This window comes from Polyodon spathula, chromosome 7 (assembly GCF_017654505.1).
Source record: "Polyodon spathula isolate WHYD16114869_AA chromosome 7, ASM1765450v1, whole genome shotgun sequence".
NCBI lineage: Eukaryota > Metazoa > Chordata > Actinopteri > Acipenseriformes > Polyodontidae > Polyodon > Polyodon spathula.
Genome location: NC_054540.1, coordinates 33,884,684 through 33,910,575, shown reverse-complemented (window position 1 = coordinate 33,910,575; position 25,892 = coordinate 33,884,684). Strand labels below are relative to the sequence as shown.

The 25,892-nt window shown below is 39.1% G+C and overlaps 1 protein-coding gene across 5 annotated transcripts in view; it reads left to right on the top strand.

Moving 5' to 3' along the window:
* Positions 1-25,892, top strand: part of LOC121318561 (TBC1 domain family member 30-like) — a 45,037-nt gene continuing 19,145 nt past the window's right edge. For 2 of the 5 annotated variants that reach the window (XM_041255359.1, XM_041255358.1), the window contains exons 1-8: positions 1-595; positions 6,697-6,861; positions 15,066-15,127; positions 15,823-15,888; positions 22,035-22,160; positions 24,068-24,253; positions 24,559-24,727; positions 25,212-25,380. In XM_041255359.1, coding sequence (XP_041111293.1) covers positions 70-595; positions 6,697-6,861; positions 15,066-15,127; positions 15,823-15,888; positions 22,035-22,160; positions 24,068-24,253; positions 24,559-24,727; positions 25,212-25,380 — 1,469 coding nt within the window. In that variant the 5' untranslated portion in view covers positions 1-69. Of the gene's footprint in view, positions 596-6,696; positions 6,862-10,971; positions 12,014-12,820; positions 12,897-15,065; positions 15,128-15,822; positions 15,889-22,034; positions 22,161-24,067; positions 24,254-24,558; positions 24,728-25,211; positions 25,381-25,892 lie in introns of those variants that run through there. The other 3 variants (XM_041255362.1, XM_041255360.1, XM_041255361.1) reach the window with 3 other exon arrangements.

Below are 25,892 nucleotides of genomic sequence, written 5' to 3'. Positions count from 1 at the left end.
GTAGCTTCTGCTTATTGTTTGCATTAGGCGCTGTGCGAGGTGTAAACCCAATGGGACACTGTGGGAAAAATGGCGTCGCATGGACACCTCAGCCAGAATGAACTTTTGGACGTCGACATTTCTTGCGATGACAACTGTTTGAATGGGGAAAACGACGTTTTTGCATCTTACGACGGGTTCCCTGCGTTTCAGCAGTGGGTACCTGCCGCTGCTCCACCGACTGAGTTTGGACAGTCTGAAGGGGGTGCCGTTCTGTTCGGCCAGAGCGCTCCATCAACCAGACATCTGAGCCAAAACCACGATTCGGAGGATATAGTTCGACTTAGCAGCGACAGTGACGATCCCTGTGACGCTAGACACGGGGGTGCGGGAAACAAACATGCCCCAAGATCTTCTATTGTGGATTATCTCCTGATAGAGCTGTATGACACCTATACCTGTAACAGCAGGAAGAGCGTTGACAGCGTGGATAGCTCTACTGAGGCGTCCGGTTCGGATGCTTTCCTTGGCCGGAGCAATACAGAGTCAAACTTTCTGCAAGAGCTACAAGAGAAGCAGACCAAACGACACCAGGTGCAGTATCTGGCTCAAAAAGGTAGGGGAATTCACAGTGGTACCGTATTGCTGCAATGGGATGTCACACACACACACACACACACACACACACACACACACACATATATATATATATATATATATATATATATATATATATATATATATATATATATATATATATATATGGGGATATATATATATATTGTATGATGTGGGTGCGTTTACGCAATTGTAAATGTGTTTAGGAAATTAAACATCTAAAACAGTATATTTTGTAGATTCTTGGACGTGTTTATGATTTGTAACACTCTGTAAACATTTGTACATGTTTGTAACAGGGCTGGTGTTTAAAATCTAAACATTTAATTTAGCAAAAAGCGTCACAGATTAAACCCACGACGTTTAACAATTATTTAGAGTTCCAAATGGCTAAACAGCAGTGTTACACCTAGACATGTAAACACCGCTGTTTATGAATATATTTATCTGTTTATCAATATTTTATTTTAAAACACTTAAACTCAAAATCAATTATTGTAAGGTGACATTGGTTTTATGTTGGGAAATTTTTTAAAGAAAAATAAAAAACTGAAATATCTTGCTTGCATAAGTATTCAACCCCCACACACTAATATTTGGTAGAGCCACCTTTCGCTGCAGTAACAGCTTTAAGTCTTTTGGGGGAAGTATGTACCAGCTTTGCACAGTGTCGCAGTGATTTTGGCCTATTCTTCTTGGCAGATTTGCTCCAGGTTGTTCAGGTTGGTTGGACAACGCTTGTGGACCGCAATTTTCAAATAGTGCCACAGATTCTCAATGGGATTGAGATCAGGACTTTGACTGGGCCACTGTAGGACATTCACTTTTTGTTCTTGAGCCACTCCAATGTTGCTTTGGCCTTGTGCTTGGGATCATTGTCCTGCTGAAAGGTGAATTTCCTCCCAAGCTTCAGTTTTTTAGCGGACTGAAGCAGGTTCTCTTGCAGTATTTTCCTGTATTTTGCTCCATCCATTCTTCCTTAAATTGTAACAAGATGCCCAGTCCCTGCTGATGAGAAGCTTCCCAATAACATGATGCTGCCACCACCATACTTCACTGTAGGGATGGTGTGTCTTGAGGCATGGGCAGCGTTAGGTTTGCGCCACACATAGCACTTTGAGTTTTGGCCAAAAAGCTCTATCTTGATCTCATCTGACCACAAAACCTTTTCCCACATCGCAGCTGGGTCACTCTCATGCTTTCTGGCAAACTCCAGACGTGCTTTCAGATGGTACTTTTTGAGTAACTGCTTCTTTCTTGCCACCCTCCCATACAGGCCAGTGTTATGCAGAGCTCTTGATATGGTTGACTGGTGCACCATTACTCCACTCCCAGCCACTGAACTCTGTAGCTCCTTCAAAGTGATTGTTGGCCTCTCTGTGGCTTCTCTCACAAGTCTCCTTGTTTGAGTGGGACGGCCTTTACATGGCAGTGCCTGGGTGGTGTGATGCAGCTTCCACTTCCTGATTATTGATCCAACTGTGCTCACTGGGATATCCAAACACTTGGATATTATTTTGTACCCTTTCCCTAATCTATGCATTTGTATTACTTTATCTCTAACTTCTGTAGAATGCTCTTTGGTCTTCATTTTCCTTCAGATTCACAGTCTTACCAATGATCCTTCAACAGTGGGGTTTTTATTCAGAAAATGTGACAGCAACTTTAATGGTTCACAGGTGGAGGCCAATGGTAAGGTAATTGTGTCCTCGTTAAGGCAATTTCTTTCATCGGTGCAAACTGGGAACTTCCACAGCACAGGGGTTGAATACTTATGCAAGCAAGATATTTCAGTTTTTTATTTTTCTTAAAAGTATTTCCCAACATAAAACCAATGTCACCTTGCAATAATTGATTCTGAGTTTCAGTGTTTAAAAATAAAATATAGAAGAGAAAGAAATTTCATTGTACCATTTGTAATTCAGTAATATGAGAGAATTGGTCAGGGGTCTGAATACTTTTGCAAGGCACTGTGTGTGTGTGTGTGTGTGTGTGTGTGTGTGTGTATGTAGAAAGTCTACACCCCCTTTCAAAATGTTCACCTTTTGTTGCCTTATAACCTGGAATTAAAATAGTTTTTCTTTTTTAATTTATCTGCAAATCCTACCCCACAACTTCCAAGTGAAAAAAATATTCCAGAAATTTGTAGAAAATTAATTTTAATTAAAATAAAAAATGAAATAGCTTGGTTGGTCCACCCCACTTGTAATAGCAATCCTAAATTAGCTCAGGTGTAACCAATCACCTTCAAAATCACACACCAAGTTAAGTAGCCTCCACCTGTGCTAAATTGTAGTGATTAACGTGATTTCAAGATAAATTCAGCAGTTCCTGTAGGTTCACTCTGCTGGGTAGTGCATTTCAAAGCAAACGCTCAGCCTTGAGCACCAAGGCGCTTTCAAAAGAACTCCGGGACAAAGTTGTTGAAAGGCACAGATCAGGAGATGGGTATAAAGAAATATCAAAGGCCTTGGAGCATGGTCAAGACGATTATTAAGAAGTGGAAGGTGTAAGGCACCACCAAGACCCTGCCTAGATCAGGCCTTCCCTCCAAACTGGATGACCAAGCAAGAAGGAGACTGATCAGAGAGGCAACCAAGAGGCCAGTGGCAACTTTGCAAGAACTACAGGCTTTTATGGTCAAGACTGGTCAAAATGTGCATGTGACAACAATATCCAAAGCACTCCACAAATCTTGCCTGTATGGTAAGGTGGCAAGAAGGAAGCCATTAGTCAAGGAATCCCACATTGAATCCCTTTTTGATTTATGCAAAAAAACACTTGGGAGATTCTTTAGCTATGTGGCAAAAAGTTTTGTGGTCTGACAGAACTAAAATTGAATTTTTGGGCCTAAATGCAAAGCGTTATGTTTAGCGCTAACCCAACACAGCGCAACACCCAAAGAACACCATCCCTACTGTGAAGGACGGTGGTGGCAGCATCATATTATGGGGATGTTTCTCATCGGCAGGGACTGGGGCACTTGTCAGGAAAATGAATGGAACAAAGTATAGAGAAGTCCTTGAAGAAAATCTGCTGCCCTCTGCAAGAAAGCTGAAATTGGGACGGAAGTTCACCTTTCAGCGTTACAATGACCCAAAGCACACAACCAAAGCTACACTGGAGTGGCTAAGGAATAAAAAGGTAAATGTCCTTGAGTGACCCAGTCAGAGCCCTGACCTAAATCCAATGGAAAATTTGTGGTACGACTTGAAGATTGCTGTCCATCAACGCTCCCCAAGCAACTTGACAGAGCTTGAACAGTTTTGTAAAGAAGAATATTGCCAAATCTAGGTGTGCAAAGATGGTAAAGACCGATTCCAACAGACTCACAGCTGTAATTGCTGCAAAAGGTGCTTCCACCAAGTATGAACTCAGGAGGGTGGAGACTTATGCAGTTATGATCTTTCTTTTGTATTTTTAATATATCATTTTTTTCTCAATAAAGTGGAAAAAAATCCTCATTTAAATGCATGAAACTTTGAGGCACTGACACAAAAAAATGTGAAGTTCAAGGGGGTATAAACTTTCTATAGGCACTCTGTATGTGTGTGGGTAAATATCTATCTCTATCTATATATTTATATAATCACAATTTGGATCATGCATTATGGTCTCAATTTATCTAGCTGTAATAATTGCTTTTTGAATTTATCAATATAATATTTATAAAGTTAGACTGTGCTTGTTAAATTTGTTTGGTATTTATTTATTTTACTATAAAAGTGGCTGCAATTCTGACACGTGTTTATCAACTTAGGAAGTTAGTACAGCAGGGATAGGGAAGAAAGACTCCTACTACATAGCAGTTTCAGCCATTCCATGTTTTAATAGGAGCTTGATTATCCACAGTGTATACTAAACTTGTGGTAAAACCACAAAAGGACTCCCGTGGTAGTTCGATCCAATTTCCAACCCAGCAGTTATAAAGACCCAGGTGTAATATTATGTTACTAGTGTTCAGAAACCCTTTAAATTATGTTTTATACTATTTGTTTAGTACATTTTTTGAATATAGTTTATTGTAATGTGCATTTCGCTGTTCAGGAGTCCGACCTTGTTGGCTGTCCAGTTTATTCTTTAAGCGTTAATATATACACACATATGTTAATCTACATTCTAATAGACATGCAGGGTCACTTACATACAAAGGTTGTTGGACAGTTCCACTATGACGTGACATCTAAATAAAAACATGCTTCTATACTGGTGTAGGGCCAGAAAGTGGTACATCGTCAGAATGTGGTACACCTACCAAAACTTGACCCGTGTAAGGTCAGAAGAGGTACCCTGTCATATTTTGGTACATGTACAATCAGTTGCTATAGTCATAAGGTTTGTAGGAACATTTTAATCAAATGCTAAAGCTAATTGTACATTTTTTTTTTTTTTTTTTTTTTTTTTTTTTACAAACTTAAACTGGAAACAGACAACCAATTTCGCTTAAAAGAAAAAAAAACAATTCACTATGAACAAGACAACATGAGAAGTCACCACAAAGTAAACAAATTTACAAGACCCAAGGTATTGCATATGATACATATTTACATTTGTTATTTTCCCAATGGTTGAAAAATGTGATACATTACATAAAAAAAATAGTGAAAACAACTAGGGCTGTGTTCTAGCCAGGGATTCAAAAACACTGAAGGCTTGTCCAACGGGTTCACTCACTGTGTTTTGTTTTTTTCTCTTCATCCTATTAACAGAAACTGTTTCCCAATGTTTGAATACTATAAGTCACACCTTAAATGTCGCTCGCATGCACAATTCGATCTTTTGATTTGTATAATGCATCTTACGTAAACAAAAGTTATTAATAAAATCCGCTACCAAATCATTTACATTACATACAACTGGAGCAGGGTATAGTATCCAAATAAGTGTATGGTGTGCAATGTGTAAAAAAAAAAAAAAAAAAAAAAAAAAAAAAAAAATATTTTTTATTTTTTCCAGATTTAACTTTAAATCTTGTATTTTTTCCCCAGATTTATAAATGTTGTGAAAATAAATAAATATTTTTTTTAAATGTGTAGATTCAGATATCATTTATAAATCTAATTGCAAGATTTCACATTTAGCTAAATGTTTAACTAAATCTTAAATCTCTTAACAAGATTTAACATTTAACTAAATAGTTAACTGGCCAGCTAAATCTGGAGTTTGTATGCAAATGAGCTCCGCCTGTATTGTGCTTTAACGCGAAGGTTTGAACCTTCCTTAGGTAATGTGTTCCGAAATTTCCAAGGTCAAAATGTACCCTTCGTTGCAGCGTTAAAACAACATAACGTTTTGAGTGGGCATTTCCCTGCTTTTTTTAGCAGGTGTTGTTTAGGCAGCATTGTACCGCATACCTGAAAATTACACCTGGGTCTTCCTTTGTTTGAATGTGTCATGTAAAAATCACAATATGCTGGTGGACGCTTGAATCACGTTTACCTCTTCCCTGCTCTTTTGGAATTTCTACTGTATAGAAACTTTTGTCGGACAAATACATCTGTTGTGCAGTGCACAAGAGGCATTGAAGACCCACCCCCACAAACATTACTCACAGGCTAAAACAAAGCTGTGAAAATGTAAACATCAGTGATCCACCACTTTAATTTCATGTACGTTTTCATATACTGACCTTTACATGTCATCATTTTGCATGTAACCTTTTGAAACCTATGAGAAATGGCAACAACAATATAAATGTACAGCTATGGTCAAAAGTGTTGCATCACCCTGTAAAATTCTATCAAATTTTGCTTCATGAAGTGGAGTGAAACCGGCTGAATAATGTTACATTTATGTTGAATTAATTACCACTTTGTAGTTTTCCATATGCTTGTGACATTTCAAAATTTAACATGAAATACCGTACTACTACTGTGGCTTCCGGTAGCCTTTTGTAGTATCATTTTGTAGTTTCTTTGATTATATGATGTTAAACAAATTATGTTCATATAGTTTAAAAAAAAAAAAAAATCTCTCTATTTGAGTTGATGCAAAACTCTCCACTACTGTAGTTATCTATAATATTTGCAAATATTCTTTTTGCACTCCTAGTCTTGCCTATTCAGTGTCTTGAAACAGTCTATTTAATATCCAATTCAGATACTGACGAGCTGAAGAGGATTGTACAGGAAGTGAACTATCGGATCGCGGTGCAGTCTGCAAAGCTGGTCCGCCAGGTGAAGAGGAAGGACCGGCTAGCCAACAAAGTGCAGAAGAACAATGACATCATAACTGCCTGCTTGCAAGCAGTGTCACAGAAAAGACGTGAGTCTCCGAATCACAGCTAACGGGCAGCTGGTACACCAGAGGGTAACCATGAACCTGTCCCCCTGCACACTTCCCCTAGTAGATGTAACACATTGAGCAGAAAGAAATGTGTCTCATTCATGAGTTCAAAACACTCCATTAGTGGAGAGTGTTGCATGGGGACAGGTTAGTGGTTGCACCAGTGGTGAACCAGTTGTACTTAGAGGTTTTAAAATGACACAAAGTGATTCTAAGCAAGAATGCATTAGGTAAGAGAACTCTGATACAGAGTTTTCTCCTCTTTAAATATTTATTTACCCAAACTAGCTACTATGGTTATTTAATACATTAGAAGTCATGTTCCCATTAGAACATATTTGCAGCAACTATACTTAGTGTCAATGACAGAGCATTCAAAACCTTTTAAACAGTTTAAACAGATAAAGTAAGTTAATGTCAGGGTTTTGTCTCCTTTTATTAATGACTTCTAATGTTTTTGTAAATGTTCAGTTGCTCCCTCTAATCAGGTTCAGAGTATACTTTTTTCTTGCACTCTGTATGACAGACAAGACTCGTGAGCCAAACGCAGCAAAGAGCGCACAAGAAATACACTCAACTTGATTAGAGGAAGCCACTGAACACTTTGAAACATACATGAAAATAGGTTGCTTTAGGCAGCAGATACTACTGCATTGCCTCAGATCACTTGGTTGTTTATGCCACTGCACCCATAATGATAATGTCCCAATTTCACTCCGTCCTTTTGAAGTGATATGAAAAGGGTTGGGTTGTACGTTCTGAGTGGCTCGGCGTACACTCTAATGACTAGATTATGCAAATTATATTTTAGGGTTATTGGGTCTCTCTCTCTCTCTCTGCCCTCCTCCATTTTCACTGACTGGCTCTCCAGATGTTCTTTCTGAAAACAGAAAATTGCAGATCTGAAATATTTAACTTGTGTTTCCTTTTTCATCACCATGCAGCCAGGGCAGCACTGTGTAGAACCAGGTACAGTACAGTAAGCAGCAGTTTCATCCTGAAAGCATGCTTCCTCTAATAAATGTGCACACTGCTGTATGTGTATGGCGTGAAGCAGTCTTTTCTGCCCCGACAGCAGTTGGTTTGATACTTGGCATGCAAGAAAAATATCTTCCCTTTTTCAAGAGATGCTTTCTATCAACTATGTCATCCTTGTATTCAAAGTGATTGTAGCTAACAGAAATATTCCTTCTGTTCTTCATGACACGCACATACAGCATGGTGCACATTTTATTAGAACACCCCATTGCTTCTGTTGCTTTGATTGGCTAATACATATGACATCATACCACTACCTATTTTGACAAGCTAATCGGTTAAATTAGTGACTGTCTAATTTAACTGATGACTTTAATAAGCCACACATGCATTTCATTAAATACAGTGAGAGAAAAGGAACACATAGCCACACGCAGTAAAATGCATGAGACTTTTTAGAAGTTGTTTAAGATGCCTAAGTAAAGGACAAAGTGGTCTAACATTTTCACACAAGTGTCCATTGTTCCTCTGTCACTGATTTACAGACTGAAAATTGAAATTCTCACACCCTGAGGTTTGTATGCAGGTAGGTATATAAAGGGCATAAATGAGCTAGAAAGTGCAAACGTGTCAAATTTCCTGGAAGGCAAACTGAGACCTTTATTTAACTGACAATTTCTTTCAAAACTGCACTTTTGAGACTTATGCAGTAGAGATTCATTTATTTTTCTTAAATATTTCCCCAACATAAAACCAATGTCACCTTACAATAATTGATTTTTAGTTTAAGTGTTTTAAAATAAAATATCGAACAGAACGAAATTTCAAAGTACCATTTGTAATTAAGTAATATGAGAGAATTGGTCAGGGGTCTGAATACTTTTGCAAGGCACTGTATGTGTGTGTGTGTGTGTGTGTGTATATATATATATATATATATATATATATATATATATATATATATATATATATATATATATATATATATATATATATATATGTATATATACTCAATTTTTAATTATGATTGTGTTATTGTGTACTTATTTTAATTGCTTCAGAGTTGAATTGAAGAAAAAATAATGACCCGGTTTTTCCCTCTGGTAACCCTGTGCGCACGTCTGCATGACCTGCTTATAGCCATTCAAGGCACACCCGGTGAGTCTGTCCTGATGGACACGCTGGTCAATGCAGTCCCTATGTTGAGGGGCCAGCCGGTTGCACTGGCGCTTGTCATGCCCCTTGTGAAGTCTCTGAAATAAGACTCCCATTGCATAGCATTTTGATCCATTCCTGGTTTTACTATGAGTTAATAAGATTCATGTGAGGTTGTTACCTATACACTGTGGCTGCTTGTATTAAAACCTAGAATGGGTGAAACTGCTGTATACAGGGATGGGAGTCAGACTCCTGTTACATGTATTTCACAGTGATTCAATATAGAAAAAGTGCAGTGAGGTATTGTGTGGTCAGCACTCTAAGGTTTTAAACCACTATAATATGAAATGCTGGAAAAGAGCAACAGATTTCATTTTTTCTCCTTGTGGTTGATAATGGGAAAGTAGATTATATTTTGAGAGAGATCACTAAAAAAGCTATACCCATTTTACAGAGTGCCCGGTGGAGTGTAAAACCATCAGATCTGCGTAGCTGTTCTGATTGAGAAGAATTCACGGTGGGCAGAAAGCCTTGTCCTCTGCTGTACTGACCTGCAGCAACTTATATTAACCACTTGAAATGGTTAGAGGTCCAGATTTCTAAACATTTTATTTATTTTTAAATTAGAGTTTAACTGGATTTCACATGAAAGATTGTGTCAAAAAAAAAAAAAAAAAAACCTGATGGAATAAAAATATATATTTTCCCCCATTTTTCTACCTAATTCAGGGATGGAAATAAAATGCCTATTGCACAGAAGTTTCCCCCATTCCAGATTTTACTACCAGCTTGATTTAGCTGCAGTTTGTATAGATAACAAACTCAGGTGTGTCTTATTAAACTTATAGTAAAATCAGGAATGGATCAAACTACTATGCAAAGGCAGTCTTATTCCCATCCCTGCTATTTGAAATGCCCAAGTTACAATAGTTATAATTGCATATGTCTCGTGAACTGCTTGTCTGATTGTGTTGAAACTTGCAATGGGCTTTCTTTCCACAAGTCGTTGAGAATCTGTGGGTATGTGGAGACATCCATATGCCTGCCTGTCTCAGTCTGTGTCCATATGTCAATTTTTTACGCACATCTAGAGAATTCAGTTGTGATGAAACTTGGTTTATGTAGGAATCTGGGGATATATGAAGGCAGCTGTCCATCTGTCTGTACCGTTTGTTGATCTTGTATTTTTACCTGTGCACGCAGCGAGTATAGGTCATGGTGTTTAATTTTTCAAGTTATTGATGATTCTGATTTGGAATTTACAGCCATGGAAAGGTATGAATGTCACTGACAGGTTTGTTTGGATTCCTGGGCTATAAATGGGCTTTCGTTTCTACTGCTGCAGTAGTTGCAGGAGTGTCAACATGTTGGCAAAGAGGTTTCAAGATGTGGGATTCACCTCCTTTGGGGGTTTTAAAGAAAGTGGAATGAATGTGCCCCTGAGGGCTCACCTGGTAAAGGGATGGCCATGTGATGTGAAGGGTGAGTCATGCAGCCAGGGGAGCACAGACTTGCCATTGGCCTGACACAGGGTAGTTATTTGATTCCAGTCAGCTGGGACATTGATCAGAATATCCATGGAGATGTTTTCACATTCTGTCCTGATGTGCAGTGTTCATGGGTATTTAGTGTACAGTACTGGTTCGGAGATAGGAAACCACAGAAATCTCATATCTAGTGAGCAGATGGGCCACTTAGACAGTTTGTGTATTATTATTATTATTATTATTATTATTATTATTGTTATTATTATTATTATTATTATGCTATAGCACAACAAATGTACAGTGTCAATGTCCGTTGTCGTCTAGATGTGGGAACAAATTAAAGACATCCTATAATTAATTTCTGTAGGATATTAAGAATAGATAAAGACTCCGTATGAGAACAAATTAAAGGTCCTGAATTAAAAAAAAAAAAAAAAAAAATTAAAAAAAAAAAAAAAACAAAAAACTGGGTAATACTGCAGTAGCGGGAGCGTCAGAGGCGGAGACGAGGTCCTGGGTTAGACGAGGAGGACAAGACAGCCAGCTGGATATCCAGACGAGCCGGGCAACACCTCGACACAGGGCAATGAACTGATCTCGCATTATAGCAGTACCTTCGCATATTGATATTACAGTATTGTTAGGGTTGTGATTGCTATTATTAGTAGTATTATTGTTGGTATTACTGTTATTGTATATGAATAAGCATTTATTATAATACATCTATAGATTTTATTATTGATTCCATTTGTTTTATGAATGCCAATATATTCTCACGACGAACAGATCATTATAACACGCCAGGTCAGCGTAAAACAATGTTTTCGGAAAATAAAAGTTAGGCAATTAGTAGGTTTTTAGAAAGATCCAACACGTTGTCACTGAGTTTAGTAAAAGTGGACGGTGAATTTGTGGTGGTGGCGAGAACAGGCGATTCCAGTTCACAGGGCTACGTGTTTGATTTTCTCTCCAATTCGATGACGCTGTAGATAGAAGTGGGTGTATACGAACGGTTTCTATGAGGTTCTTTTGCGTTGCTGCACTGCAGATGCTGTTGGGAAAGACTCGTCTGTGAAATAACTCACTTTTGGCTTGTGAAGTTCGCGTTTCGTTTTCTTTGAGCCATACACAGTTCGACGTATTTTTTTCTTTCAAGTATTAAAAAAAAATCTCTCTCTATATAAGTGGATTAGGGAAATCGAATGCAAATATATTAATGCACTGATCATTTGGAATAGCCTTGGATTTTTGGACTGGTTTGACGTGCAGAGAACGGGATAAGACTACGCGGTTGTCCTTCAGTACTAAATATATATTTGGAGGAAACCTCACCTGCCCGCCGATCCTCACCTCCATGAAGCAGGGCAGGCTACCCTCTTGCAAACGGTCCAGGAGTTGTTTGAAAAGGCAGAATGCAGGTGGGGTTAGTGGTATCATCAGCAATGTGCTTAAGAAGAGGAGCTGCATTTCCAGGTCTGCGCCACGCCTGCTGTGCACTTTAGAACCAGGTGATTTGCTTTCTTATGTCATAAAATATTCGATACATGTTTTATATTTGTGTTGCGAATACCTATATATGCCACTTTACAAATTGCAGTATCTTAAATAGATCACATACGTGTCGATTTTCAAAGTAAATAGTAACACGTTTTATATACACATTTGACACGGGCCGTTATCCTATATCAATGTTTTGACGAAGTCGTTGTTTATCGTATTCTTCTTAAAAACGTCCTAGTTTTATTAATCTCTTCAGCGTATTAAATTTATATTTTCTGTATGTTCAGAAAGTGTGCACAATCCCATACACTGAACAAATAGATGTAAGTACAACAATCCCTATGAACAAGGAGGTCCCCCCCCCCCCCCCCCGGCCCCAGAGATTGTAATCGTGTAATCCTTCTAGAGCATTGGGAACGGAATTATTGAGTTCAACGAAAACAGGCAGGAAACATGAATGTAAATCTGCTTCCATGTTGTGCTCAGAGATTGTAACAACCAAATAACCACTGTCATGGAAGCAGGTAATACCATATTTTTCAATTCTGAGGTTCATGGTGTTTAACACTTTTGATTAAACACTAGCCAGGTGCTGATAGCAGCACGGCAGGATATTGAGAAAAGACAACAATGGCTGCCCCGGGGGCATGAGCCCTTTGCTTGAAAACAAACCAGACCCGCGCTTAATGTTTAATGATAAACTGATTCTGTACAGATACGCTAAACTCAACATTAAAAAAGCAGCTTTTGGTTTGCTATGAGCTGATTTTAACCGAGTTGCTCCTGTTTGTTGTCGTTTCCCCTTTGTACACTAGACCGGATGTCAGCGTTAAACGGAATAAATTCAGCACTGCTGTTTTGGACAGCGACTTCAACAGAACACAATAACTGGTATGTTAACTGCGACTTCAAGGCTGCTGTATAATCGTGTATTGTTTGTGTGGGTCCCTAGGCGGTGACCCCCCAAAACAAAACAAAACAAAACAAAAAAAAAACCCAAAACAAAAAAACCCACACATTAGATCAATAAAACGGTAGACTACTGCTCACCTTCAGTAATCAAGTAGGCAAGCCATACTGCATGTGTGCTGTCATTTAAGTGAAATAAAAAATGTTTGCAACTGTTATCCTTTTTATATAAGACTAAAATTAGATTTGAATGATCTACTTCTCAAATCCACGTGTAACATTTCACATTTGGAAACTGCACATTTTTGAGAGCTCTTTAGTTGTTGCTGTGTAAATTACACTAAAACAACATGTCCAACAAAACATCATAACGTTTTTTTCTGAATATTCCAGCCACGAAGCTGCTTTGGTTTATACCACGCTGCATTTACGAGTGTGATTCCAAACATGTAATTTGTTGCAGATACCTATTCAGACCGTTGGTGTGGTGGTCCGTCTTACTTTAATACACAGTCTCGATTTCATTATCGATTAATAGTAGCCTATTCACTTTAAGAAAAGACTCCAGTAAAACTTTAGAAGACGATGCTGCACTTTCCTGCGCTGTGTCTTGGTTTTCTTCGGTGGAATAAAGAGGAGTAAAGAGGCACAGGCTATTGATTAGTCTACCAGACAGCTAACCCTTAGAAGTTGCATTTTTAAAAATACATTTTGGTAACGGTTTATATTCTGTGGCATAAATTAATATTAAATAGATGTGCAATTGCATATTAAATCAATATTTAATAAATACTCAATAGCTGGTTTCTTGCTAAATGTTAACCAAATGTCGATTGAAAATGTAAGTGCATATCACCTCCATTCATATTACGTTTTGTTAACCTTGAAAATGTGTAATAATTTCCCATTATTTACATATCCTTATTGAAAATACAATAAAGTAACAAGGAATAAATTTATGTAAATTTAACATGCAATTGCATATTTATTAAATATAAGTTTAACATTAATATGCAATTGCATATCTATTAAATATTAATTTATGACACGCACTATAAAGCATTACGTAAATTTCTTATGATCGAGTACACTCACATGAGGATGTCCACTTTGTCAGTCAGAAACTGCAAATGTGGTAACGTTACATTGGTAAGCAGAAATCAATATTTTGGAGATGATGGTTATTGTGAAGAGTCTGATATGGATTAATTTGCTTCCTGAAGCAGATTTTTATTTGGCGGTTTGTGGCAGACTGTATGACATCTTCAGAGTCTAAGCAATTTGTGACGTGCGCAGGGCCCCCTTAGGTGTGGGGCCCTGGGCCTGCGCCTTGCTTGCCTTGCCCTAAGGCCGGCCCTGATGGAGATGTAGGTAATGGTTGTTGTTAAGGTTTTGCGGAAGACGCAGTTTAAACTAACAATAGCTCTGTTGTAGTATGGCCGGATGGCCTGACGTGTGCAGGCACTGTGGTGTTTATTGAGTATCATGTTGCAGGGTGGTGGGTGGGGGGTCTCCAATGCAATATGTTACCGCTGTAAACCAGTGGTAGCTTGTGATTATTTGAATATTCCCAGCAAGGGATGATAAAATAAATAATAAACACTTGCCCTAACACCTTTCACAGTCAAAAAGGCACTGATTTGGCTTATCATAAGTTGGCAAGGTTTTACATTTTTATAGAGGCATTTCTTGTTCAGTGTCATCAATTATAACACAGCCTCTTGGGAATAATCTGTAATTTTGTACAAGCTTGTACGCAGAAGCACCTGCCAGTCGAACACAACACAACAGCCCCTATCAGAGTCTCAAGTTACGTTTCCAGTGCCTATGTTGCCGTTCTCTGGTGCGTGCTGAGATGCGTTCTTGAGACAAGTAGTCATTCCACCGACAGGAAGGCATACACTTTGTTGATTTATTAAAAACCAGTGCTATGTAGGTTTTTCAGAGTATTGTTAATGCTATCAGAATTGTTACGTTTACTTAAACATGTCATCTTTAATATTCATACCATTTAAAATAAATATTGAATGTAAGGAAAGCACATTTAAAACAAAAGTATGTGCTGTATATGGATGGTGTTTTAATTTTCTTGTCCACCACCTGCCTTTTCAGTTTGATTTATATTGGTTTTGTGATATTTCTATTTCCCAGGAGTCGATACTAGACTGAAGTTTACTATTGAACCTTCACTGGGCAAAAATGGATTCCAGCAGGTAAATTCACCCGTTCTTTCATTAGGTTTATAAAAGGTCTTCTCTTCGATAAATAACTCTTGTAATTTTAATTTCTGTTAATATACATTACTTTCCGAGTATTGGGACAGAGGAATGAACTAGTGCTATCACTACTTAATTGCTCACTGTACCACACACACACCCTGTGCTCACTAAATAGCTTAGTGTCCCTGCATAGATAATCTGAAAATAGATGCAGAGAGTAAAACTCCCCTAGACAACCCTGCACCGCAATATCCACTCTCTGCTTTTCTATTGCCTGGCGTTTCAGGGTCTCTGTCTTCCTGATATCTCTTCAGGAAGAATGCGGTATGCATTGAAAGTGCAGCATTGAAATATCTGGAAGGATTTGGAAACTTAGTTCACTAATAATGTTTGAAAAAAAAACCCAGACAGCAATAAGAAATCTTTAAACAAATAATAATACCTGTTTACCATAATGTGTGTGTGTGTCATCTATCTATCCATCCACACACACACATGTACCCATATGTATATAAAAATAAGTTCATAGTAGGTAATGTTTACTGGAAATAGTTATATGTATTTCAAGAAAAAAACATAGTGTTTGTCATTTAAAAATGTCTGCAATATATATTTTTTGCATAAATGCCATCTTTGTATAAATACCCGCTCAGTGTTCAGACCTCTCTATCGCCTCTTGTGTTCTGCAGTGGTATGATGCGCTCAAAGCTGTGGCCAGGCTACCCACTGGAATCCCAAAAGAGTGGAGGAAAAGGGTGAGTACCTTCTTCATATACAGTAATTCACCTCTTCTATTGATGGGGTGAGGAGGGAGGAGTTCAGTCTCCATGCCTTAAGCCTGCCCTGGACTGGAGGGAGCACCCTTTATCTTAGGGGTTGAGGGGGAAGCAGTTTAGTCTCTAAGGCTGAAGCCTGCAATCTCTGCATTATTTGAGCCTAATTGCACATTTGAATACTTCACGATTCTAAAAAAAAATCATATGATTCAGTGACCTTTCAACTGTACTGGCTGCCTCTGGTCTAAATAGTATGAAGCAGGTGGGACCAGCACAGTGTATGACAGAAAGTACTCAAAAGGAGCTGGCAACTGCTACAGGTTTTAAACCACTCCCACTTTAAAAGATACATGAAAGATAAAACAATCAAAAGACTAGCTTTAAATACAGGTTTTATTCTATTAAAACATTACTGAACAGGCTGTTGAGTTTAAATCACAACGCATTACTTTCCCTGACTTTTTTTTATAGATAGATAGATAGACATAACTGATTTAATATATATATATATATATATATATATATATATATATATATATATATATATATATATATATATATATATATATATATCTTTTTCAGTCTTTTTCAATCCACTGCTGGATGAAAGCCTCCCCAAGATTCTTCCACAAAAGCCTGTCTGCTGCATCCCTCATCCACATTTCTCGGGCCTGTTTCCTAACTTCATCTTGCCGTCTTCTTGGTAGCTTTATATCTCTTGGGATCCAGTCTACTATCTGCTTGGCCCAGCGATGGTCTGTTTTTCTTGCTACATGTTCATACCACTGCCGTTTCAGTTTTTTGACTTGTATAATAACATTGAGTACTTTTTGTTTGCTCTCTTATCCATTCCTTCGTTTTCCTGTCTCTTATTATTATTCCCAGCATGCATCTTTCCATACTCTATTGAGTCATTTGTAATTTTGGAGTCATTTTTGCATTGAGGTTTTGCATCCGTAAGTTAGCACTGGCAGCAGGCATTGGTCGAAGACTTTCCTCTTGAGGCATAAGGGTATTTATCCCTTTCAGAACCATGCTTAATCTTCCAAAGGCACTCCCGCCCATTTTTGCTCTTCTGTTGATTTTGCACATTTATGTTCTCTGTTGCTGAAACTAACTGTCATAAGTATACGTAGTGTGACAAAGTACCCGCCCGTGTGTATATTATCTGTTATGTTGCGTGTGGTTTGTTAAATGTTGGTGTATAGTTATTGGTACACGGGATATAAACGGGTCTGTAACACGAGTGTTTAAAATGTATATTTGTATTTAGGCACAGGATTGTACATCACTTAACATACATTTAAAGTAGTTAATATGTGAGCACGAGGTTGCACATAATTAGTTCACTTGCTGGGATTCAAGTGAATAATTAATTAGTTATTGAATCCCAGCACAACAGTATATATAGATGCACGTTTTCACATACTGGCGGTTGGGTGTTCGGTGAGTGGAGAACGGGAGAGAGAGGAGAAATAATTTACAATTGCTATTGCCTGCTGGTGGGACCAGCACGATACTTGTTAATTTATCAACTCGCCGTGTTTGTCAGTGTGTCTGTCCGTGCACCGTTTTGTTAAGTATAGTCTGTTTTTGTTTGTCTCTTTTATTTTGGCGTAGAGTGCCGTGTCCTGTTTCTGTTTGTTTGTTTAAACCCTTTTATTTTCAATAAACCAGCGCAAGCAAGCACCATCATCATTTAATTTCATCTGTCCTGTCTGTGTATTTCATTCCTTCCTGGTTCTGACGCCGCCCACTTCGGCCGTCTCTGTGACAGTAGTTATTGACTTCTTCAAGCTTGATCCCATTGACTTCAATTGCCTATTTAATGGTATATTTATTGAATATGACTTGAGTCTTCTTCAGGTTCATTTTTAAAGCCGCTTTTATGCTAGCATCATATAATTTTTGTATTCTTGTTTGTAATTCTTCTGGGCATGTTGTAAATGAGGATGTTATCAGCAAATCTTAAGTGATTCAAGCAGGCTCCATTGATCTTCAGCCCCTTATTTTCCCAGTCCAGTGTTTTGAAAATGTCTTCTAGGGTGGCCTTGAAGAGCTTTGGGGAAATTGTATCTCCTTGACAAATTCCTTTTTTTAGTCTTGATTTTGTCGCTATTTCATGGAGTCTTATTGTGGATGTTGCATTCTTATATGTGGTGCTGATCAAGTCTCTGTATGTTTTCTCAATTGCTTGTTTTTTCAGGGAGCTTAATACAGATCTTTAGAGATCGAAACAGAGTCAAAGGCTTTTTAATAGTTGATGAATCCCAGGCAATGTGGTTGTTTGTACTCGTTGCTGGTTTGAATCGCTTGATGTACAACTTGAAGATGATCCATTGTGCCAGATCCACACCTGAATTCTGCTTGCTCGTTTGATTGTGCCTAGTCAAATTTATCTTGAAGTCTGTTGGCGAGTATCTTGATAAAAATGTTGTAGATTATAGGAAGTAAGCTAAATAGGTCTGTAGTTCTTGAGGTCTTCTTTGTCTCCGTTCTTATGTAAAAGTATCACCTATGCGTTTTTCCAGTCATTTGGCACTTTCTTTTGCTTTAATACAATCTGTAAAAATATGCAACAGTATTTTTGTCAGTTTTTCACCTTCTTTCGTGATATCAATCGTTATGCCATTTCCTCCGGGTGCCTTTCCTTTCTTCACATGTTTGATAGCATGCTTCACTTCTTCAAGTAGAACGTCTGGAACTTCTACCTCTGGTTGCGTTTTTTCTGTCTCGTCTTCATAATCTGCAACATCGCTCTTTTCATCTTGATATAATTTTCTATAAGTCTTAAATCAATTTGTGGTTCTTGATGCTAGTCCCATCATCTTGTTTGATTGCTAAAACTCATTTTTTCCCCGTTGATTAGCCTTTGTTTTGCTTTCTACCAACCTACAGTTGAACAACCATATATCATCAGTAATGCTCTTCCTTACTGTCTTGCAGAGCTCAATGTATTCAGTCTTTGACTTCAGAGCTGCTGTTTGTTTCATTTCCGTTCTCCATGTTTTTTGTTTCATGTGATCTTCTGGTTGTATTTTTTACTCTGTGTTCCAGCGATGTTTTTGCTGTTTCTGCAATTACTTGCGTCACTTCCTGTGATGAAGTGCCCGCCCCATGTGTATTTTCTGTTATATGTTGCGTGTGGTGTGTTAATGTTGGTGTATAGTCATCGGTACATGGGATATAAACGGGTCTGTGTAACACAAGTGTTTAAAATGTATATTTGTATTTAGGCACAAGGATTGCACAGCACTTCACGTGCAAGTAAAATGTAATATGTGAGCACAGGGAATTGCACTTTATTAATTAATGTGCAGTTGTACCGCAACTCCAGTTGAATGATTGATTAGAGATTGAGCCTCGGTATAGCTGCATAAAAGCAGCATGCTTTCATATACTCGGGGTTGTGTGTTCAGTGAGTGGAGAACGGGATAGGAGACAGAGGTAATAGTGAATAATTGTAAGAATAATAGTTAAAATATCTGCTCACCCTGTTTTGTGTATCGTTAGTCCGTTTTTGTTTGTCTATTTATTTTGGCGAATGTGCCAGGTCCTGTTTGTGTTTGTTACAACCGTTTATTTTCTGCCTGTTCTGTTCACTCATTAAATGCTGAGCGAAGCCATTCACTCAGCTCCACCAAAATCCATCTCTCTCTTTGTTTATTTTTCGTTTCTGGTCGGACGTCCCCCACTCCGGCGGTCTTTGTGACACTTCCTCATTGATTTTGTTTACCTCGATTTGCTTAATCTTTTTGCAGATCTTGAAGAGCACTGAATCTATTCTTCAGTTCAACTGAAACACCAGGCTTTGCTTCTGGAGCATTTCTACGTTGATTGTGTTGAATTTCATCATCACAAGTTTCGCTCTCCCCAGGGCTGTGTTTAGGTGTATTTTGCATCTTACAAGTCTGTGGTCACTTCCTGTGTTAAAATTGTTTCGTACTGAGACTTCTTATATGGTGTGCTTCTTCTTGGCGAGTATGTAGTCAATTTCATTCTTCAGTCCGTTGGGTACTCCACATGTCCATTTCTTGATGGATTTCTTCTGGAAGAAGGTGTTCATGATAATTTGTTTGCTGCAAGTTCAACTAGTCTATCGAATTCTCATCTTCTTGCTGGGCTCCTATTTTGGTGTTGAAGTCACCGATGATGAATTTATAGTGGATCTTCTCATTTTCATGTAGTTCTTGGACTACTTCATAAAAATCCTCGACTTCTTCATCCGAATAGCTTGGTGCATATACTTGGATGATCTGAAGTTCATACTTCCTTGAAACTTTCACTGTCAGTCTTTCGGACCTCTCTGACATGCTGTCAATCTCTACTACATTATTCTTGATTCCCGATTAATCCACGCCTCCTGTTCGTCTGTCCGTAGTGCCTCGGTAGAACAGAAGTTCTAGTAGTCCTTCGTCTTTTCGTCATACGCTTAGTCCTATCAAATGAGACATCATTCCTCCAAGTTATTCTTCCAACTCTTCAAGTCTTACTTCACCTGGAAGAGGTCTGAAGTTGTATGTGGCCAGGGTCAGTATTCTGTGGCAGCCTTCATGCCTAACCGGCTGCTGCCTTGGTCTGTGGCAATACAGCCTCCGGGCAGCGAGGGCCATGTTTTTGTCTGTGCTTTCATCATTGGGTGGGTTGGCGAGTATCCCACTGTACTTTGTCTGGAGAACCAGTTGTCACCCTCCTGCCTCTTTGAGGCAGTGGAAGTTGGACTTTAGGAGGGATATATATATATAAAATAATGTATATATGTGTGTGTGTGTGTGTGTGTATATACTCCAAATGTTTCATTTTTAAATATGATTGTTATTATATTCTTATTTTAACTGCCTCAGAGTTGCTACAGCTTCAATGAATTGATAAAAAAACATAACGGGTATTTCACTCTGGAAATCTGGTAACCCGATATCTATTTCAGTGGTCTGAGCAGTGGCAGAATTTAGATCTTTAACTGTGTATTAATCAGGGCTTCATTTGAGGTGGATCTCAGTGGATCCCATGTTTGTCTGACAAGCAAAGATTATACAGATTGCAAATGATGAACCATATGGGGAAGAAAACATGTATTTGTTGTTGCAAAAAAAAAAACAAAAAAAAACACCTCTCTGTACATAACTTGTACAATAAAAAAGTTATTTCCTGTTCTGTAATAATATATTTTAGCCTGTGTTTTTTGTCACTTCTGTTGATCAGATTAGTTGGCCTGCAGCTGCTATTGTTCAGACCTGAAGATTATGTTAGAAGACAGCTAGGCAAAGGTCAGCATGCAGCTAAAAACACCAACAATAAGGCATGAAACCCACAAGCAGATAAGAACCTGAAGTATATCGGCAGGCCTACGTTAGGTCTAAAAGCAAAAATGCTAGATCCAGTACCGCTGATATTGATCCTGTTGGGATTTCCCCCAGGATAGATTACTGACCCACTTAGATTTTTTATATTTATAAATTTAGTCGTCTCCAATTTTTTACCCTGGTTTTCTCCCCAATTATTATCTGTATCCTCGGCTCACCGCTTGCAACCCCGCCGCCGCATCTGGGAACGGAGCGCACGTCCTCTGAAACGTGCTCCTGCCAATCCGTCATTTTTCACACTCCGGATCCACAGCGAGGCCACCAGACCTATAGAGCCGGAGGACAACACAGATCTGGAGGCTCCACTGCTGAACCACAGGCGCCCTATCTGCCACAGGGGTTGCTGATGCGTTTTGAGCTGTGGATTCCCCTGCTGACCTAAGCCCTCCCTACCTGGGCAGTGCTTGGCCAATTGTGCGCCAACCCCTGGGAGCTCCCAGTCACGATCGACTGTGACATAGCCTGGACTCGAACCTGCAATCCCCAGACTATAGGGCACATCCTGCGCTCCACATGGAATGCTTTTATTGGATGCGCCACTCAGGAGCCTGACCTGATCCACTTATTAACATTACTGCATACAATGCAAATACACAGAAATGAGATTTGCAACAAATCAGGTTTATACATTTTAGGGCAGCAAAATACAAATCAGCCACTGTTTAGATCATTGCATTGCCTATACCTGCTTGCTATGGCTTGGGTTCAGAGGGGCGGGAGCAGGCTTATGAATATAGTAATGACTTGTTTTCTCTTGCTCAGGTTTGGTTGACACTAGCGGATCAGTATCTCCACACCATCTCCATAGATTGGGACAAGACCATGCGCTTTGCCTTCAACGACCACAGCAATCCTGACGATGACACCATGGGAATACAGATAGTCAAGGTAAACATTGGAAGAAAGTCAAGTAGGCAATGGCTTTGGCTGATGCTATCGTCTGTGTTGTGGTAAAAGAAAAATCCTTGTGCATAACTCGTCCGGTGAACAAAAGGGCAAATTGGCAAATGTTTTTAGCTAGTGACTTTATATGTTCTAACACTGCTGAGATGGCAATCACTATGAGTGGTTTACAGCTGAGGATTCAAGACTGATGAAAGAGGCACTTGTGGACGGGATTACTAGGCATCCTGGGAAAACTGGGATTGTCCCACTTTTCAGCCTTAATGTTTTGTTCCCGTTAGAAACAGTAAAACTGTTTAAATCGTCCCGAGAGTACAAAACTAGCAGTGTGCTCAGTAAATTGACAGCACAGCCATTTATTATACACAAATAAAATAAAGACACATGTGGACAACTTGCTTAATTCTGATTATGTGTTTAATAAATAATATTCTGCCAAGTTAGCCTGTTAAGTTAGTTCCTATTGTGTTTTGGTTAGCAGTCATTTTTATTACTGATTCTTTATATATAAATACACACACACTGTTTATTTTTTAATTGATGATTGTGTTATTATATACTTATTTTAAGTGCTTCAGCATTACTACAGCTTTGCTCTGCAAATATAGTAAAACATATGAAACATTCCTGAAACTGTTCTTTTACTGCTGTTAAATAATCCATTTCAGGAATATCAAGCTTGGTTTTTCAAGCAGGCTGAACAATACCATTGTAAAACCTGTGAATACTTAGGCCATGTCCCCACTACATGAGTGATCTTGAGGCTCTGTGGACATGCTGTACACATGCATTTTATTCTACAAAGTGTGCTTGTTTGGGCTTGTTTTCCGTTTAGTCTCATTGTATACAGTGCAGCTGTACTGATAGTCCTTCTCATGTCCTTCAGGTTCCTGTATTTGCAATGTCAATGCGTGAAGCAGAACAGGTCCAGGGGTTCGTGTTTGTTAACTAAGATGGAATATTGCCTGAGTCATTTTCAGACTCTAATTCAGTGCGTGGAATCAAAGGACATGACTGCTCCTCTCTGCTGCCATGGATACAGTGGAGCTAATAATAGAATGCTTAGTTTGATGTACCGCAGTTGCACTTCAGTGCAAATACAGAACGTTGCATTAGCAAATGTAAAATGAAGACTAATGCAGTCAACATAAAACCTTTGCCATTGATCGGATTATTGAATTCTCACTGTACAGTTGTCCTAACCTAGGCTTTTAAGTACTTCTAGGCCACTCCAAATGCCATTTGCGTTCGTTCTCCCTCACTTAAAACCATGTAATTGATTGCAAAAACCATATAAACCCAAGCTGTTCCAGTACAGTTTTAAGATTTCTGTCATTTTTCTCAATTACTTAATAAAGTGAACAATAGGTAAGCATTGTAAAGCAAAGCACAGAGGGGTGTGGTAAAACATATTCATATAAAAAAGGCAAAAGCATGGGAAAACTGCAGAATTACCATGCTAATTTACCGTGGTAAGTATTTCTAAGGGATCCTGGTAACTAACCATGAAACTAACACAGACTACAGATACAAGAGATTGATATGTATCGGAAGATTCCTTGAATTGGGTCCCCTCTCAATTGTGGGAGTGAACAATGACTTTATTTTAAAAAGCCAACGAACAAAAAGCAGGCCGAGGGGAAAAAGGTGTGACAGAAAGAACTGCGAACTGAAAGTTAATACAGATTTAAGAAAGGGATTCCCAAGCTGGGGTTGGGATGGTTTCAGCGGCACATATAGAAATGTTCTCTCCCAAATGTCCCTGACAGAGCGGTCTTCCCCAGACCAGTGGATCGATTTGATTGGTGCTTTAGGTTACTGGGTAAAACTGATGCCAGCTTGTGCTAACAGTATATAATAGAAGGCCTGTTCTTGTGTTGTGGCTGCTCCAGGACTTGCACCGGACAGGCTGCAGCTCGTACTGTGGGCAGGAGGCTGAGCAGGACCGCGTTGGGCTCAAGAGGGTGCTGCTGGCCTACGCTCGCTGGAACAAGGCCGTGGGATACTGCCAGGGCTTCAATGTGCTTGCCGCGCTCATCCTGGAGGTCGTGGAGGGCAACGAGGGAGAGGCGCTCAAGGTCTGGGTGTCTTTTTTTGCCGAGGCCAATGAAACTGATATTGGGCCATATTTTCCTCCAGTCTTTAATGAACACCTTTTTTTTTTTTTTTTTTTAAAAAGCATAAAACACCTTTACAAAACTACAACAGCTAAGTTATATATTTCAAGTCCCCTTAAGCACACTCAAGGAGCTTTGTTTTTCATCGTGTAACATTGAGTTAATTCAAGAATGGGGAGAAAAATATTATAAATCAGAATCAAACCCAGTATAGCCCTTTGTCTTCTCCTGTTGCCTGCTTGAGCTATTTTTTGATGTAATTCCAGGTTATGATATACCTGATTGACAAGGTTCTACCTGACAGCTACTTTGCCAATAACCTGCGTGCTTTATCAGTGGACATGGCTGTGTTCAGAGACCTGCTGAGGATCAAGCTCCCCGAACTCTCCCAGCATCTGGATCATCTGCAGAGAGCAGCCAACAGAGAAAATGGAGGTGCAGTCTATCCCACAAGCCACTGCCTGCTTTTTATATTCTAGAGTAGACCATGGACATGCATACTTATAGCTTATCCAATTGTTATGAAACTTGCTAAGAGTATTTGATAGCCCACGCTCTTGTAGGTATGTGGAATGGATGCCTGTGTGTCCATCAGTATATCACAGTTTTTTACATGAAGGTCGTTGTGATGTACTTTTCATGAGACCGATCGTTCGTTTACATCCGGTTCATTTTATGGAATGGGTTACTGAGGCATGTTGATGCTAAATGAGGTGAATAGCTTCCTGTCATTTTGTAAATTGTCTTGCGTTATCTCCCCTGTCTCATTTACTCTCTCTCTCTCTCTCTCTCTCTCTCTCTCTCTCTCTCTCTCCTCTCTCTCTCCCTCCTCACCCCTTTCCTCTCCCTTCTCCATCTTTGCTCTCTCCCCTCTCCCCTCCTGGCTGCTCACTCTCCTCTCTCTCCTCTCCCTCTCCAGGTAGCTATGAGCCGCCCCTCACCAATGTCTTCACCATGCAGTGGTTCCTCACCATGTTTGCCACCTGTCTCCCAAACCACACCGTGCTGCAAATCTGGGACTCTGTGTTCTTCGAAGGGTCGGAGGTGCTGCTGAGGGTCGCCCTGGCCATCTGGGCAAAGCTGGGAGAGTAAGTCCACTGACAAGTGTATTTCTTCTCCATCTTATTGTATTTCTCCTTGTGATTTCAGTTCTTGTATTTGTTCAGGGTTAGCACCAGCACTGCACCCAGCTGTGGGTTTCAGATCTCCACTCATTTAGTTCTATTACAAGATTCACAAATATGTTCAACTTTGCACCTGCTAGTAGAGGTATAACAGTACACTAACGTCATAATATGATGCGTATCATGATATGCAGGTCGCGATGTGATATGTATCACGATACCTGTGATTGTCCTGATGGGCTACTTGTATGCTGCATAATAAAATCAAATGGCCATTTAATGGTGGTTTTAAAAGAAAGGGAAGGTATGTATTTATACCAACTAACACACGTATTCTTCACTCAAGAACCACTTGTTGAACTACAGTGAGCTGTGTTGTACATTTGGTCTTGTGTGATGATGCCGTTGATTCAGACCTCTATTAAGGTGCGATGTATTATGTTAAAGTATCATAATTCATTGATATGCACCGAATC